The sequence below is a fragment of the Herpailurus yagouaroundi genome, unplaced genomic scaffold, assembly GCF_014898765.1.
Source record: "Herpailurus yagouaroundi ecotype Mexico unplaced genomic scaffold, PumYag 142, whole genome shotgun sequence".
In the NCBI taxonomy this organism is placed as follows: Eukaryota; Metazoa; Chordata; class Mammalia; order Carnivora; family Felidae; genus Herpailurus; species Herpailurus yagouaroundi.
The window spans coordinates 8,079,615-8,097,436 of NW_024412397.1; the positions used below are offsets into that span (position 1 = coordinate 8,079,615).

The 17,822-nt window shown below is 36.4% G+C and overlaps 1 protein-coding gene across 5 annotated transcripts in view; it reads left to right on the top strand.

The window, feature by feature from the left end:
* The window catches only part of RTTN (rotatin), a 161,933-nt gene that overhangs the window by 102,789 nt on the left and 41,322 nt on the right, over positions 1-17,822 (top strand). For all 5 annotated transcript variants that reach the window (XM_040478586.1, XM_040478587.1, XM_040478588.1 and 2 more), the window contains 3 exons: positions 2,614-2,803; positions 4,254-4,345; positions 13,196-13,289. In XM_040478586.1, coding sequence (XP_040334520.1) covers positions 2,614-2,803; positions 4,254-4,345; positions 13,196-13,289 — 376 coding nt within the window. The remainder of the gene's footprint in view (positions 1-2,613; positions 2,804-4,253; positions 4,346-13,195; positions 13,290-17,822) is intronic.

The window sequence follows — 17,822 nt, forward strand, 5'->3', positions numbered from 1 at the left end:
AGGAAGAGCTCAGACTTCAAAGTTTGAAGTATGGTTTATATTGAGCACTCATCGCTTTGGCACCCTTGTGAAGTAGAACAATCGTAGGTTGAACCATTGTAAGTTGGAGACTATCTGTGCACTAATTGAAGGATAAATGTCATGCTCACGATTCTTTATCACTATGATAATTATACATATTTATATAATAACTACTACAGTTCTATATCACTTACGTATGATTTCTCACTTTGAAAATACTTGTAACTGAAGAAAAGGTGGATTTTAGGAAGACAGCACGTTTGTAACACCCTTCCTTCTAGCAGATGGTATAACCATCAGCTTCCATAGAATAAAGAATCAGCAGACTTAGTAGGAGCTCTTGAAGGGCTTGTTTTTGAGATTTATATAGTTTATATTCCTTCACCTATTTTTTTTAAACCTTTATGAATTTTGGACTGTGGTATAACTTATCCAGGAAGCAATTATATAGGTATGATTTTTGCAAAAGTGGAAATTTTATATAATCTGTGTAATAAAATTTAAAAATTGTTCTGGGCATCATTATGAAATATATTTAGAAAAATAGTATTTGTCCTACTTTGTTTAATAATTTCATTTTATTGATTTATTAAGGTTTGTTAAGTAGTTATAGCAAAGCTAGTAAACTTAGCTGAATTATAGTTCTCATCTTGGTTGTTAATTCCTTCTCTGAATTATTATAATGAGGGCTTTAATTTGTGATGTTAATCAACTATTGCGAATCTCTTCTGTATTTGACATGTTTTGTACATTTAAGAATGTTATAAGTTGTGGGCACCTGGGTGGCTCAGTCGGTTAGGTGTCCGACTCTTGATTTCAGCTCATGTCATGATCTCATAATGTGTGAGATCAAGCCCTGTGTTGGGCTCTGCCGTGGTAGCACAGAACCTGCTTGAGATTCTCTGTCTCTCCCTCTCTCTGCTCCTCCCCCGCTTGTGTGCACATGGGCAATATCTGTCTCTCTCTCTCAAATAAATAAACTTTAAAAATGGTATAGGTTGCTTAAAAGAGAAAGTTTGAAGCTGTGGATGTTAGGATTGGCTTTGTGGTTGGGATGAATTATTTCATCCTAGCTAATTAAATAAGATAATGCATGAAAAGGCCATATTGCCTGAAATGTATACCATGGCTAATAAACAGCCACATGACCCAGTTCTTGCACTTTTCTGTTGTACCTGCTTCTTCTAGACCTCAAAATTTCAAGTTACACAGGGACCACCATGTGCTAGTTGCTCATTAAATAATCTTCTTTCTTTTCTTTTTGTTTTGTTTTTTTGAGAGAGCCTGAGCAGAGTGGGGGAGAGGGAGAGGGAGAAGGAGAATTTTAAGCAGGTTCCACTCTCAGCGTGGAGCCCAATGCAGGGCTAGATCTCACAACAGTGAGATCATGACCTGAGCCAAGAGTTGAACATTTAATGGACTGAGCCACCCGGGCTCTCCTAAGTAGTCTTATTTCTTATTAAACATGTAAATTGCTCTATTGATAAAGAATAAGCTCACGGTATTAGGTAGGTTTATTAGAATACAACAGTAACAAATTCATGACTATAAAAGGTATTAATAATGAAGAGGTTTGATTATAATGATAATATCCTGAAAAAGAAAGGTTAACGGAAATGATCTTATTGGTGTAATTATACCTTTAACTTGTGAATTATTTGATCTTCCTGGATAGTTTTAACATCCATTTTTCCTTGGTGATGAGGAGGCATGAGAAAAGGGACCCAAACACAAATTTCACAGTTAATGATAAATTGAATATGTTTTGACCATACCTTTCCTGGTGGCACTTAGATTTCTGTTTTCTGTTTTTTCTTTTTCTTTTTCTTATGGTCTGTTTTTAAAATCGTAACTTTATTATCATTTTCCAAAAATGGAAATATTTATGAGCTAGTGATAGGATTATTTGCACACTTGAAGTGAATCCTGACTGCTTGATTTTTGCCATTGGATATTCCAGGAAAAGTAGTGAGTGGTAGAGCAAAAAATTATTTGGAAAAAAGTGCAGAGAGATTAAAATTGTATAATGGCCCATTCTTCTCAGCCTACTCCTGATGGAAAGCGTGTGTGTGTGTGTACCTGTGTGTTTCCCTTGGTGTAGTAAATTCAATGAGAAGTAATATGGCAAGCAAGTTTTATCATGGGTAGTGATGAGTCTTTTTCATTTTTATCTGGCACATTGATAGGTGCAAAAAATAGTTTGGAACGTAATTATTGGACACATTATTTCAGATATTCGCACAATTATTTTATACTGTGTAGGTTGAAAAATACTGTTTTTATTGTATTTGTGGCTCAAGTATATAATTACTTGATTAAAACTACCATTTCAGAGGAATGTTTTAAACTAAATGGTTATCTCTCAGGAGGTGGAATAGATCAGCCTTCTGCCTTGAAAGGATTTTTGGTCAGCAAAAACTTAAGAGTACTATGTAATAATTAGCCCTAGGTCATGCTGTTTTGAGTGCGGGAGGACAGAGGCAAATGCAAGGACCCATATGATTCGTTGAGGAGAATGTGGGGCATGTAGCAGGTCTTTCGGAAGAAATTATGTTATAAATCAGTGTCTCCTTTTCTCTCCCTTTCCTACAGGGCCCCTGTGTCCACGATGAGGATTCTGGCGTATCGCTCGTAGGAAAACCTGCCCTTCAGGCTCTTTTATATCACTGTCATTTTTATGAACATTTGAATCAGATGGTAAAACACTGTTACCTGGGACGGTATACTTTTGATTTGAAATTTTCTGCTCTTGATGGAACTTCAGAAGGCAGTGATTTAAATGGTAAGTACATTATATTTTTATTTTTACAAAAGCTAACTTTTTAAAAACTGTTGAAAATCTATGTGTTTGATATTTGAAAAATAATACTGAAAATATTTAAAAAATAATGAAAAGTACACGTTGACCTCTGGTCCCACTGTGCAGAGATTACATTTGTTAATGTTAGGGTGTATTTTCTTCCAGTCTTCTCTCTCTCTAGCTTTTGTTTATTTTACATGATTGTGTTCATATCTTATGTACATTTCTGTGTTTCCTCCTTTCACTAGACATTGCCTAAGCATTTTCCTATGTTATAAATTCTTCATGGAAACCATTTTTGGTATCTTATTAATGTTTTATAAGTTACTTCATGCCCTTCAGTTAAGTTTTATGTTTTTTTTTTTTCTCTGTTAGATGTTTTAAACTTTTTGGAAGGTGGTTCTTCCCAGGCAATCAAGTATGAGACCTTTTCATACTAAATTTTCTTACATGTTTTGCTAATACATCAAAAAGCTATTTGTTTTTGGTTTGGTACTCATTTATCAGAATATCTTATTGAAACCTTTTTATTTCTATTTTTAGATTCTTTTGGATTTCCTAAGATCTTAGCACATATAAATAATTTTGTCTCATAATAGTAAATAATTGAATGATTTTTAAAAATAAGTTGTATTTATTTTAAAATGAATTTTTAATAGTAATTGTTAAAAATCTTGACATAATTTCACATTTACAGACAAGGTGCAAGAATAGTACAAGCGTTCCCAAATGTGAACATTTTACTATATTTGTTCCCCTACGCCAAGTGTATGTATATGTGTATATGTACATAAATAAAATTCATTTATTTATATACTTGTATACATGCATACATATATATTTTCTGAACTATTTAAGAGTGAATTTCAGAAATAGTTCCTTTACCCCCAAATACTTAAGTCTGAATTTCTAGTTGGCTTTTCTGCTCAGTTCAGGAATTAAGAGGAAAATGATATTTAATGAAGTTTTTGAACATTTTAAATAGATATCCCTATTAGGAGAGTGACACATTTCATTGTTTGGATTTCCCTGGATCACTGTTCCTCAAAGCTTAGTCCTGGAACCATTGTCATTGAGGTCTTTTTGAGCTTGTTACAAATGCAGAATTAGGGCTCCCACCCCAAATTGTGGGAATGGAATCTCTGGCAATAGAAAATTGCTTTAATAGTAGCTCTTTATGATCCTTAGGCACATTAAAGTTTGGGAGCTGGTGCTCTTGCTAAATTGTATTAGATTAAGCTAAGCAAAGTCCACTAATGGCCATTAAAATTCTTGTGAAACAAGTTTTTTATATAAACTAATTAATAATAAAAATTAGGCAAACTTTTTTTCTTGGTTCTTGATTGGCTTCCTGCAACAAGTATTCTTTCTGTTAATTGCTCCAGTAAGGAGGAAAGATGTATTCATGTTGACAGTTTTCTTGTTGTCACAGGTTTAGACGATTCATTCAAGTTTTGGAGGGCTCCATCTAGGTTGTCCAGCCAAGATCAAGATCCAAGTTCTCTCTCCACCGTGGAAACAATGGTACTTTGAAAGAATGCATTAGTGCTTCAAATTTTTTTTTTAATGTTTATTTTTAAAGAGAGAGAGTGAGTGGGGGGAGAGGGTCAGAGAGAGAGGGTGAGGGAGAGGGAGAGAGAATCCCAAGCAGGCTCCACGCCGTCAGTACAGAGCCCAGTGTGGGGCTCAGTCCCACGAACCGTGAGATCATGGCCTGAGCTGAAATCGAGAGTCAGACGCTCAACTGACTGAGCCACTCAGGCCCCACAAGAATGCATTAGTGCTTCATTTTGAACCTCTGGAAGTTTGAATTTACGTAGTGGATGGACAGGATAAGACTGTATTCAGAATATAAGGTCATGATTAAAATAGCTGTGATTTATTTGAACTGCTGTCTGTGCAGAGTTAGGGACTGATGTACTTCTATAGCTGCACTGAATGTCCTTTTAGACAAATTTACAACCTTTTTTTGTACCTTATTTAAAAGAACCGGAAGCATGAAAGTTTAAAAGTGTTTATCAGTAGTAATATAATAGATCCTATATGATCATAAAACTTGATTACTCTGCAGTTTTGCTTAAGGACAAAGCAATTTGGAGAAAGTGGACCCATTCAAATGATTCCAGTTTAGTACTGGAGATTTTATTTTATTTTTTTATTATTATCTTTAAATGTTTATTTTGAGGCGAGGGTCACATGTGTGTGCGAGTGGGACAGGGGCAGAGAGAGGGAGAGAGAGAATCCCAAACAGGTTCTGTGCTGTCAGTGCAGAGCCTGATGCAGGGCTTGATCTCATGAACTGCAAGATCAGGACTTGAGCCCAAATCGAGAGTTGGATACTTAATCGACTAAGCCACCCAGGCACCCTGGTACTGGAGATTTTAAACACATTTCTAAATACTTGCATCAGGTAGAAGCTTGTTTTGATTATCTGCAATACCTGAAATTTATGCCTGCCTGCCTTCTTTCTCCTTTTCATTCATAAGTTACTTTGTTCTAAAGAGTTTGAGACACACTAAGTATTCCTAAATATGACTGAGACTAGGTTTCACTTGTTTTACAAGCGTACAAAATCACTTACTGTCAAGTGGAAAACATTACACGAAATCATAAAGTGTCTTTGGAACAATTACTGCATCATAAACCCTAATAAGAAGACAGGACCTTGGCTTTCCTGCTTGCAGGAGCAAAAGTAATATGAGAATAATAAATAATTACCAGGCAGTAATAAAGTTCATCTCATAATTAAGATCCACCTCCTATGGTTTCCCAACACTGGTACTTTTTGTGACAGTTTTAGGAGTCATCCTTTTCCCTGGACCCAGAAGAGTTTGTGGTTGGTGCTGAGCTGAAGCTTTATTTGGAAAAGTGGAGTAATCACCCCAGGTCCACTAGATGTCATGCTTTCCTTTCCATGCTAGAAATAGTATGTCTTTGTCTCCACAAGAGAAATAATATAATTAAATGCAAAAAGGAGCTGTATTAATTAGTTATTTAGTTCCCAGAACGGCAGCATTAGTATGTGCTTAAAAGTGATTCCTTGGTTCCTGTGTTTATTAAAAGGGCTATCTGTAATTTGTACATTGTTCAGTTCTTTGCTTATAGTAGGTACTCAGTAAATAGTAATTGCTCTCATTAATTTTGAGTCATCCTAGCTGTTTTGTAGATACCAAGTTGTATTTATCCTATGCAAGAGGATTTAAGTACTTTTGCATTTTTCTATTTTATGAGATAATAATGTATAATAGTAAATAAAATATATAATAATAAAAATATATTTGTATAATATATACTAGAAACTTTAATCATAACAAATCTTATAGATCGGGAAACTAGATTTTCTGAGAAAATTTTGGAAATATATTTATTGTAATCATTATTAAAATAGAAGCACTTCTGTTAACATAAAAGTCTGTAACTTGCTTGTGTTCAGACATTACGTATTCTTTTAGAAAAAAATACCAATGAACTCTTTTTTTTTTTTTAAGGAATTCTCATTATAGTTCTATGTAAGATTTATTTTGTATAGTTTCTTAAAAGACAGTTATCTGTTGGAATTTTTAGAGTCAACTCTTTTTTTCTTCTTTTGGATTCCAACTAGAAGAGCTTTGGTATTGGTGACTTTTACTCACCAAATTGGCTTTTACTCACAGAAATAGTCTCATTACCCCAATTCTGCTAATTGTCATCTTTTTCTTGCCATGCCAGAGATATTGTATGTCTTTCTTCCAACAGAAAAAAAATCTGGAGAGTTTATTCATTTTTCCAGTATTACTTTAAACCTAAGCTGTCATACCCAGACCAACTAATACTTTCTTAAGTATAAGAATATAGTGAGGTATATCAGTTCAGTGGATTGAAATCTTGCCAATAAGTGTATCTGGTTATTCTTATCATCATTTTGTGTATTTCCCAGATACGGCAAGAGATGCAGTTTGTTTATTGGTTGGTGTTTTCATTTTGTCTTTCTAAGGAAAGCACTGTCTTTTGCTTTGTGTGCTGTTGCTGGGCCATTATCCGTTCTGTGCAGTTAATGCCACGTTAGAGACCTTGATAACCATTTTAAAGTATTGAAGGTGATTCTTACTATTGCTATTTTACAAAAGGAAAGATTAAAGCGTACAGTGAATAAGTGTCTTGTTCAAGGCTCCAGTGCTGGTAACTGATAGAGAACTATTTGAGTCCAGAAGTGTGTTTGGCTCTAGAGTTCAGTTGTTGGCCGTGATGTTACACTCCTTCAGGACAAAGCCATGTGTTAGGTGCCATGATAGATGTAGTAGTCAGGGTGCAGTGAGGTTACATTAGAGGGAATGATGAAATATAAAGTGATACTGTATATAAGAAGTGGCAATTGAAATGGGCTTTAAAGGATTAATCTTTTTTAGATGTATGCACACATTTGTGGGGAGCTGAAAAGATATTCAGATGTGTCTTAAGATTCAGTACCCAGTTACAGGGGTTGAAACTGTAGTTGAGAACGTGAAGCATACTGAGAAGACGGCGTGCCACATATGTCGTACTGAAAGCATTAGATATTCAGAAGAGGCATGGTTTGTTTGGAGTGTGGAACAAAGGCCAAAGTTTAATTACCAGGTAGGGGTTAGCTAAGAGAGCTGAACCTGTGTTTGGATTTGAAGAGGTAAGATATCATAGCTGTAGAGATACAGTTATAGAGCTATTTCCGCTGAGTCAAATGCATGAAACATTACAGTCGACATTAGAGAAATATGTATTGGCATTTGTGTGATGTAGTTTCAAGTTTTTTTATAGAATGAAGAGTAGACCAAGGACAGTTAAAGCAGGGATATATCCAAGAGGCTTTTAGGAAGAAAAATAGTTTTGATGTAGGAATAGTGATAGAGTGTGGGCATATGGTAACCCCAGGAAAAACCTGGGGAGACTGTAGTTTGCATGATGGTAGAGAGAAAGAGAATGATATACTTTGTTTAAATAAATTTCAACCACCTGTGGGTCTAAGAACCCATATATTTTAGTTAGAAAGAAAATATAAGTGAGATTCTAGTTTCTCAGGTATTAGTAATACAGGCCACTGGGCTGTAGTATAAGGAAAATTAACACTTTTTTTTGGTATAAAAATTTAGTATTGATTCTTTAAGTAAAACTTAGGTATTGGTTGTTAAAAAGCAAATCCCCCCACATTAGTTTTTCCTACTATGATTATTTTGTATGTGACATTAGCATGAATACGATAGCTGGTGAAAATAGAATATTCCATTATGTGTGCCTCGTGTGTACTAGTTTATAAATAATTATTCTTTTAAACATTATTAGAAAGAGCAAATAGTATTTATTTTATATGTTTTTCTGTATTTTGTATTCACTGTCATACGTCTGAAGTTATCCAAACTAAGTTACTATAGAGGTATAGCCATTAATGTCAAGTGAAAGTGTTTAAAGAAATTGGCAAAAACATTTTGAGATAGATTTCAGCAATTTTATTAACCAGGTAACTGTAACTGAGGTAAGTAAAATAGGTTTGGGTCTTATTTTATATTTGTGCTAAAATATATTTTCTTAATTTTGGTAGAACTGATTATTTCATATAATAAGGTTTGATGGAAGTAGAGAGTCAACTTTCGGCCTTTAGAGCTCAGAAACAACACCCTCTAGTTTGCTGTTTGCTGAAGTGCTACAAATGGTGTTAAACCATTTGAGAGCGGTAGTGTTTCCCAAGTGAAGAAGTAAGGTCTTCGAGAATTTAAGTATTTGGCGTAGGGTCACAAAGCTAATGGAGAGTGGACTAAGACAAGCTCTAGGCAACTTGTTCTCTTAAATTATATACAGTAGGGCATAGGGACTGGGACTGTGCCCTGGGGTTAAGTCTCTGCATGTGAGTGATCTTACAGATAGACAGGAGAGAATCTTATATCATCTTATGCTCGTTCTTTCGGGGATATTTTTCTGAGCTTTCTTTTTCTATGTTGTACACACTCCATTTGAATCATGGATCTATGTAGTCAGAGTGATTTAAACTTCTGGTTGTAATTTGGTTCGAATTAATGATTACAAATTGTGAAGCATGCCAAAGCTTTCCCGCTCTTGGGCATAAAGAGAAAGGTATCATTTATAAAAGTGAGCACAGGAACCCTAGTGTTCCTTGGAAACCTTTCATACTTTATATTTTGCCATGTTTGAAAAATGTGAGTAGATTTGTACCCTCTCTTTTTCATCTCACAAATCCTTTCTTCCTTTGTTCTCTTTTAATTTTTTAAAAATCAAATAACTTATTTAGGCACCGATAGTACATTTGATGAAAGAAGATGGAAAGTATTATAAAATCACTTGACAAATAAAGTATTCAAGTCCTAAATTAGCTTTCAAAAATATTTGAAGTATCTAGTGAACTCTTTCATTTCTGAAAGGTAGAATACAAAGAAAACAGTTCTGAACATTGATGCATTTTGTTTATATGACAGAAATTGTCTTTTTTAAATTAAAAACAATTTTTTTTAATGTTTATTTATTATTGAGAGACAGAGAGACACAGAGCATGAGCAGGGGAGGGGCCGAGAGATGGAGAGACGCAAAATCTGAAGCAGGCTCCAGGCTCCGAGCTGTCAGCACAGAGCCCGACACGGGGCTCGAACTCACAAACCGTGAGATCATGACCTGAGCCAAAGTCAGATGCCCAACTGACTGAGCCACCCAGGCACCCCAAATTGTCTTTTTTTTTTTTTTAACCCAAATTCTACTTTGATATGGTAAATGACTTTGCTATTTTCTGCTACTTCAAAGGGACTCTTAAAATTGTAACTGCCTATTTTACAATGAGGCATGATTTAGAAAACTTCTTTAGCTCTCAAATCTGTTTCTAAACACATTGAAGAAAAGGCTATTATCTTTTTTAGTTTTTATAAGCAAAATTTGATTCCGTTTTAGGACAGTGGCTTTAAGTAACATCAATTTGTCTGCCCTAACAGGCTTTTATTGCCTCTTATATACCAGCAAGGTGATAAAGATCCAAGTATATATACTTCAATTCAAGAAAACCCAGTTTTATTTGTCTTATCAAGGGAATGTAAATTGAAAATCTCAGGATGTGTCATGTGGGAGACGAGAAAGAGGAAAAAAATGTCTAGATTGCGATTTTGTTCTGAAGCCCTTTTAACCTTTTAATGAAAAGAGCAAGTGACAGAAGAATTAACCAGACCTACTGTAAGGACAGCCCTGGGCTCCCACTGTGGGCTTTCTGGCTCCTAAGAGGTAGAGACCAAATGAGAACGTGAGTTCTCTGCTGTGGGGGAAGGAGTGGCTAAGCCTGCTCAGTTTTCTGGAAAAGTAAGCCAACCCTCCTCCATGGAAACGGCGTGGGGAGAAAGAAGCATACCCTCGCAGACAAGATTGGCCAGCATTTTGGAGGTTTGTCTGAGGGCTTCTTCTGACTTGAGTGTATTTGTGATGTCATAAACGTAGTCCTCAACTGAGAATCCTAATGAGAGTGTGCCTTCGGGCCCTTACTCGAGGTCTTTATCTCTAAATGAGGACCTGGACTAGATCAGGCCTTTTCTACCTGTAGCACTACGGGCTCATGTGAACCTCCTCCACCTTCCAGAGGCTAAGACTTGAATTTTGCAAGATAACAAGTCAGATATTCACAAGTTACTTGCAAGATGACAAGTCAGATATTTACATATTATTACATATAACCAAATAAATGTCCGTTAGAGATTATTTTCAAACAAGCAAGGATTTGAGTATAGAACCAGAGCAATTCAGTTTAATACCTTTTTGTCTTGTTAGAATAATAATGTGCTAATATAGCAAATTCAAAAAATATAGATGTTAGTAGATAATATAAATCACCCATAATCAAATTTTAAAGCACAATATATTACTGTATAAAGAAGTCCTTGTGTTTTCTCAACCATATGGGGTAGGTTATAACTATTAGGCAAGATGCTTTCTAAAATCATATTTTCTGAATTTGTATGTCACTTTCTTGGACTATATTAAGGAAAATCACAACTTTTATTACTGTCTGACCTTTGGTCACAAACCGTGACTTTGCTTTCTTCTAACGAGCCCTTAGAAACCTTCTTTTCCTGCTCTGAATGCTACCTCTGGCTTTGTCAGTGGTGAGGGCTGCTTGAGTGTCCTTTGAAAGGATGTTGTTAATTGAAAAGGTAAAGGATTCTAGCATCATTGTTCTCTTCAATTTTATTATATAAACAAAGGAGCTTGTGGTAGGTGCCATATATTATTAGCTCCTGCGTGCTTTGTGATACAATCTCAGTTATGATTGTTGTCCTCACAGACTGTAAAAGTTATTTGGATGTTTGTTGATGGGATGTTTTTTTCCACATTTCTTAGAGCCAGTTGTAGTAAATACCATTTTTAGAAAAATAAATTTTAGGTGTTTCCTATTATCTGGACCTAATATTATATAAAATAAGGTATTTAATACATGATCGTTTAGGAGAGATTTATTTAGACTGAAATTTGTCCGGATTTCTTTTTTGGATGACTTTACATGCTGGGCTTACATTTATTGGCCACAGCTTTCTGTTGTTATTGTAATGTTACACTTGAAGTGATGAGAGATGATTAAAGTCTTAAGTTGAAAGGGGGATTTTAAAAACTGGATATAAGTTCCATCAATCATTTTCTTCAAATTTATATTCTCTTTACTAACAGAAAATAAAATATAACCTTGGTTTATTTTTGTTATTAAATTTTTTATTAAAAAACAACCCTGGGGGCACCTGGGTGGCTCAGTCGGTTGAGTGTCTGACTTCAGTTCAGGTCATGATCTCACGGTTCATGAGTTCAAGCCCCACGTCAGGCTCTGTGCTGACAGCTCAGAGCCTGGAGCCTGCTTTGGATTCTGTGTCTCCTTCTCTCTGCCCCTACCCTGCTTGTGCTCTGTCTCTCAATAACAAATAAAGTTAAAAATAAATAGATAAATAACCCTGCTTTATTTTAGTATTAAAAACAAAAACCTGGCGGGGGGTGGTTTCTGGGTGGCTCATTTGGCTAAGTGTCCAACTATTGATTTCAGCTCAGGTCATGATCTCGTGGTTTGTGGGTTCAAGCCCTGCATCAGGCTCTGTGCTGACATTGTGGAGTCTACTTGGGATTCTCTTTCCTTCCCTCTCTCTCTGCCCCTCCCCCACTCGCTCTCTTAAAATACATAAACTTAAAGAAAAAAACAACCTTGGTTTTTGCTTTGACTCTATCATATCATGTCTGAGGCATCCTACTTTGCATGTTAAATGCACAGTTAGTGTATGAGTACTGAGGTGTATGGTATCTGAGTTTGAGATAGTGTTGATTCATGAGATCTGTTGACATTGTACTGACATGCTTGCTCTATGCATGCACTGACCTGCAGCTTGTCTAGGTGTGTGGAGTAAATTGATGGTAAGAGAAGGAATGATCTGACCTCTGCAGCTAAGATGTTTTTCACATAGAAGGTGCCAGATACATCAGTTTGAGCTTTTTCAGTTCTAGGAGGCCACACAGTCTGCTCATCTGCAGATCTGTAGGTGAAATTGTGTTTGCCTTCTACACAGTTTGTGTTATGTTCAATGTTTTAAAAAAATACTGTATTCTGGGCACCTGGGTGGCTCAGTCAGTCGGTTGAGCATCCAACTCCTGATTTTGGCTCAGGTCATGATCTCATGGTTCATGGGTTCAAGCCCCACATCAGGCTGTGGAGCTCCAGGATGCCAGCACAGAGCCTGCTTGGTATTCTCATTCTCTCTCTCTCTCTCTTTCTCTGCTCCTCTCCTACTTGCATACATGTGCTCATGCGCACTCTCTCTCTCTCAAAATAAATAAGCTTAAAAAAATAAAAAGTACTGTGTTCTGAAACACTGTGTCCACATATGACCTGAAACAGTTCTTTTGTGAAATGGGAAAAGGTAAAGAAGAATCGTTTAGTATTTCTGCTGATTTTTTCATAGGCACTATTAAAATTTGTGTGTGCCGTTGGATACTTATAAAAAATCCCTCTTATTATGAATCAAGTAGGACAAAATATCTCAAGGACGCAATGAATTATGCAAAAGTTAAAGAAAGGAATATGGTTTAGCCTTTTAACATTTGGATGATAAGAGGGAGTAGGCCTTATCCAGACCTTAAAATCCTAAATGGGCTTCAAATCAAAACTCTGCTCCTTTGACTTGCTGCTTTACATAAATTCCAGCAGGTCCTAAAAGAAGTTGAAAGTACCCTTCAAAAAACTTACAACTCTTAAAATATGAAATGTTTTCCACTTATATTAACTAGTATAGTTTTGTCATAAACCTTCTTGTTAAAGGATTTGTATGTACATATTGGTTCTGTTTTGCTTTCCATGTGTTAACATTAGCTAGTGTTAAGAATAAAATCATTTTCTTTGCTGCTCCATAGGTGGCATCTTCATCGGGAAGCACTGAATTTCCACCATTTGGGCCCTCCACAGCGCCTCTCCCTGAAGCCTCACACGACCAGTTTGTGGCTCAAGGTACCCTTTTAGGAAGAATTCTACTTTCTTTCTTTTTTTTTTTTTCATGTTTATTTATTTTTGAGGGAGAGACAGAGCACGAGTGGGGGAGGGTCAGAGAGAGAGGGAGACACAGAATCCGAAGCCGGCTCCAGGCTCCGAGCTGTCAGCACACAGCCCGACGCGGGGCTCGAACTCACAGACTGTGAGATCATGACCTGAGCCGAAGTTGTACGCCCAACCGACTGAGCCACCCAGGCACCCAGACATTCTACTTTCAAAAAGGAAAATGGCAAGTTGGTCCAGATATTTTGAAAGTAAATATCTGTAAGAACAAAATTAGGGGCGCCTGGGTGCCTCAGTCGGTTAAGTGTCCGACTTCGGCTCGGGTCATGATCTTGCAGTCCGTGAGTTTCAATAAATCAGAAATTTAACAAAACAAATACTCTAATAAGTGGAATTTAGTCATCAAATAAATAGTCAATTGCCCTATGGTTCCTTATTAGTTAAGCATAGATATTTCATGTTTGAATTTGGGAATTCATAAATGTTAGTTAACTTCATTTTTCTCCCCCTTTTAGGGAAAACACTTCAATTTACCCCAGTAGTCCACTTGAAAGTGGAGAGAATCTGATCATAAATATTTTCAAAGGGTATGCTTCCATTTTAAAGCACACAAAACATGTTGAGTCTTTATTAGAAATGCTTGATGAATAGCCTGGGATTTATTTTTATTAATGGCAATATATAAATTCTCTTCTTTGTATTAGGGACTGCTTCCAACTCTATTATGCTTCAAACTTTGTATATTTGGGAGATTACAACTTAGCTTTTATTTATTCCGGAGAACATACAGGCCTTATTGTAGCATTAAATTCTTCACCTGGAAGGAATGTGCTGCTGCCTGAAAAGAAGGTACTTTATACCCTGAAGTATAAGCACCCACAGAGAAAAGGCTTTAGAAAACTTGAGAAATAATTGCTTAATTAAGACTTTACTCAGAGTTTTCATTATAATATCTGTTCCCTAACTTCCTAAACAACATCCCATTTTGTTTTGTAGTAACTTACGTTAACAATATAAAAGAGTGTTTAATTGTAGAAAGTACTCATTTCATCTTAAGAATAAAAGGAGCAAACCACATGGTTTAAATTGTTAAGAGCCCAGAGCATGAAATCAAATTTGAGAATAATTCAAATAATCATACACTCACCCATTTAATAAGTGTAGAGTTCATTGGTTTTTGCACAGAGCTGTGCAAGCATCCCCACAGTCAATTTGAGGACATTTTCATCCTCTAAAAAGAAAACATTCCATTGTCAATCACTCCTCATCTGTTTTCAATTTTTTTCCAGGCCTAGTGCATCACTAATCTACTTTCCCTCCTTATGGGAAATTTCATAAAAATGGAATCATACAGGGCACCTGGGTGGCTCAGTCAGTTGAGCGTCCAACTTCAGCTCAGGTCATGATCTCGCAGTTTCGTTGGTTCAAGCCCCGAGTTGGGCTCTGTGCTGACAGCTCAGAGCCTGGAGCCTGCTTCAGGTTCTGTGTCTCTGTCTCTCTCTGCTCCTCCCCCACTTGCCCCTCCCCCACTGTCTCTCTCTTTCAAAAATAAACAAACAGGGGTGCCTGGGTGGCTCAGTCGGTTGAGTGTCCGACTTCAGCTTAGGTCATGATCTTACAGTCTGTGAGTTCGGGCCCTGCATCCGGCTCTGCGCGGACAGCTCAGAGCCTGGAGCCTGTTTCAGATTCCGTGACTCCCTCTCTCTCTGCCCCTCCCCGCTCGCGCTCTGTCTCTCTCTGTCTCTCAAAAAATAAATAAACTTAAAAAAAAAATGGAATCATACACTATGTATTTTTTTGTGACTAGCTTTTTGCAACTAGATAATATTCTCAAAGTTAACCCATATTGTATTATGTGCTGGTACGTACTCTCTATATATTGCTAAAGATATTCCATGGTATGGTTATACCACTTGCATTTACCCATTCATCAGTTGATGAACATTTCGATTTTTCTACTTTTTGGCTCTTATGAGTAACTCTGCCGTGAGCATTCACGTACAGGTTTTGGTGTGGACATATAGTTGTGTGGGGTTTTTCTGTTTTGTTTCTTTGTCGCATTATTCTTGATTTGGATTTATTTTATTTTCAAAGACTGTGTTTAGAATGTATATTCACGCACAGTTTTACTGGTTCAGCCAATCACTTAAGTATGTATATTTGACAAAAAAACTTTTTTATCCTTTTTGTTGAATATGCCAATGAACAGTGCTGCAAAGCATTGAATATATGTTGTCAGTGAGCCATAAGACTAGAGCAATTATTTTGTTGTTGTTAGACGTCTTCCTGAATTCCATCTCTTTAAAATAGTGTTAAGGTAAAATGTGATTTTATTTTACATTTACTTATTTATTTATTTATTTATTTATTTATTTTAGTGTTAATATGATTTTAGTTCCCTCAGCTGGAATATGTAGCAGGATTTGCCAGTGAAGCTGGTTAGTCCTTTTATTTGTTGTTTTGCTGCTGCTTAATTAACCAGGGAATGAATGTGCCTCAAAATGATTTAGGACAGGATGAAAAGAATTTTCTGTAAATGTATATTAGGGTCACTTCAGACATGTGAGTTTTCATTTTTAAATTGAGTTTCTAAACTTTTGTAAAAAAAAATACACATATATCTTTATTTAAAAAAAAAAAACCGTCTCTTATGATCAGTAAGCCTACATTTGATGTACAAAGGTGAAAGGAACCGTTAAAAATGTTAGTGTATTTGAGCACTATTAATACAAGTAAGTAGGATAATTTTCTCTAGATAAGTAGAAAAGTTTTATTTAAATATATTGGATAAGTTTGAATTTCTGAACCGCCCTGCCCTCCCCTTTTATTGGTATTCTTCTATAAACTTAACCTAAAAATGCTGCAAACATGTAACACATATCTTGTGAATATTTACATTTTTCCCTTAAAACCACTGGAACGGTTTCTGTGGGATTACCTACATCTAATTTTCCCGATTTTATTTCGTTTAAAGTATCAAATCTTTCTTGATGCTCCATTGTCCCAAAGTTCTATATTCCTAATTCCACCCCAAAGAAATTAGTTAATTACACAGGAAAATGAAACTTTACAGTGGAGAAAACTGGTAGACAGCATTTGATCAAATGGTTAAAGTTAACACCACCAATAATGGCACAGATAGAAATCATGTTTTCCTGGTAGGATGCACTGAAGATCTAACCACGAGGAACCATCAAACATCAGACATTCTACAAAGTAACCGGCCTGTGCTCTTTGCAGAATGTCTGAGCCCTGAAAGAGCACGTCTGAGGAGATCTTCCAGTTTAGAACCCGAAGAGACATGACAGCTAAATGCCAAGTGTGGTCCTGACTTGGATCCAAACAAGAACTCTCGAGCTCTAAAGGACATTAGTGAAACAATATGCAAACTTGGAGAAGGTCTATAGACTGGAGAATATTACTGCCTCAGTGTTAATTTCCTGGTTAACTGTACTGTGATTATAGAAGACAAAAGTCTCTGTTTAGGAAATGAATTTAGGGCTGAGAGGGCAGGGCAGCTTACAAACAGTTCATAATAAGAGAGGTATGTAGGTAGATAAAATGTGGTAAAATAGTAATACGTAGGGATCTGGGTGAAGGTATATGGGAATTCTTTGTACTCTGTACTTTCTGTAAATCTGAATTTATTAAAAATAAAGTGTTCCTTTAAAAAAGAAATAAGGGGGCGCCTGGGTGGCGCAGTCGGTTAAGCGTCCGACTTCAGCCAGGTCACGATCTCACGGTCCGTGAGTTAGAGCCCCGCGTCGGGCTCTGGGCTGATGGCTCAGAGCCTGGAGCCTGTTTCCAATTCTGTGTCTCCCTCTCTCTCTGCCCCTCCCCATTCATGCTCTGTCTCTCTCTGTCCCAAAAATAAATAAACATTGAAAAAAAATTTAAAAAAAAAAATAAGAAGTGAGGGTTATGAGGGAAATCTTGATGTAGGTTAACAAACATAGCTTTCTTGGTAACAATCCTTTGCTGAGTTTTCTGGGAAAGGTCCACAATCTCATATCCTCAGTTCTAAAATCCAGAATCTCTGAAAACTTAAGTGTTCTCAAAACTTACTTGGTATAAAACTTGCCCATACCTGAATTACAGTTGCTGCAAAACCTGACCAGTACTGGTTTGAGGTTGTATTTGTTCCTTTCTTCATCCAGCTTACTGTGATTGTACAAGTGTTACACTAGAGAAATAGTTACTTCATTACGTGGTATTGCCCAAATTCTCATTGGAGGTTAGTTAATGTATGGTAGGTACATGCATCTTATTATTTTCCTGAAATCTAAAATATTTTGAATTCTGAAGCACTTCTGGCCCCTGGAGTTTTAGAAAAAGGGTCGGGGACCATCTATTTGTTCCTCAATGTCTGAGTGCTTGAGGGCACGAGGGCACAAAACCATGTTCTGCCCATCTCGTCTTGTCTCTTACACTGTCATCCAAGGCAGACGTACACACACACACACACACACACACACACACACACACACA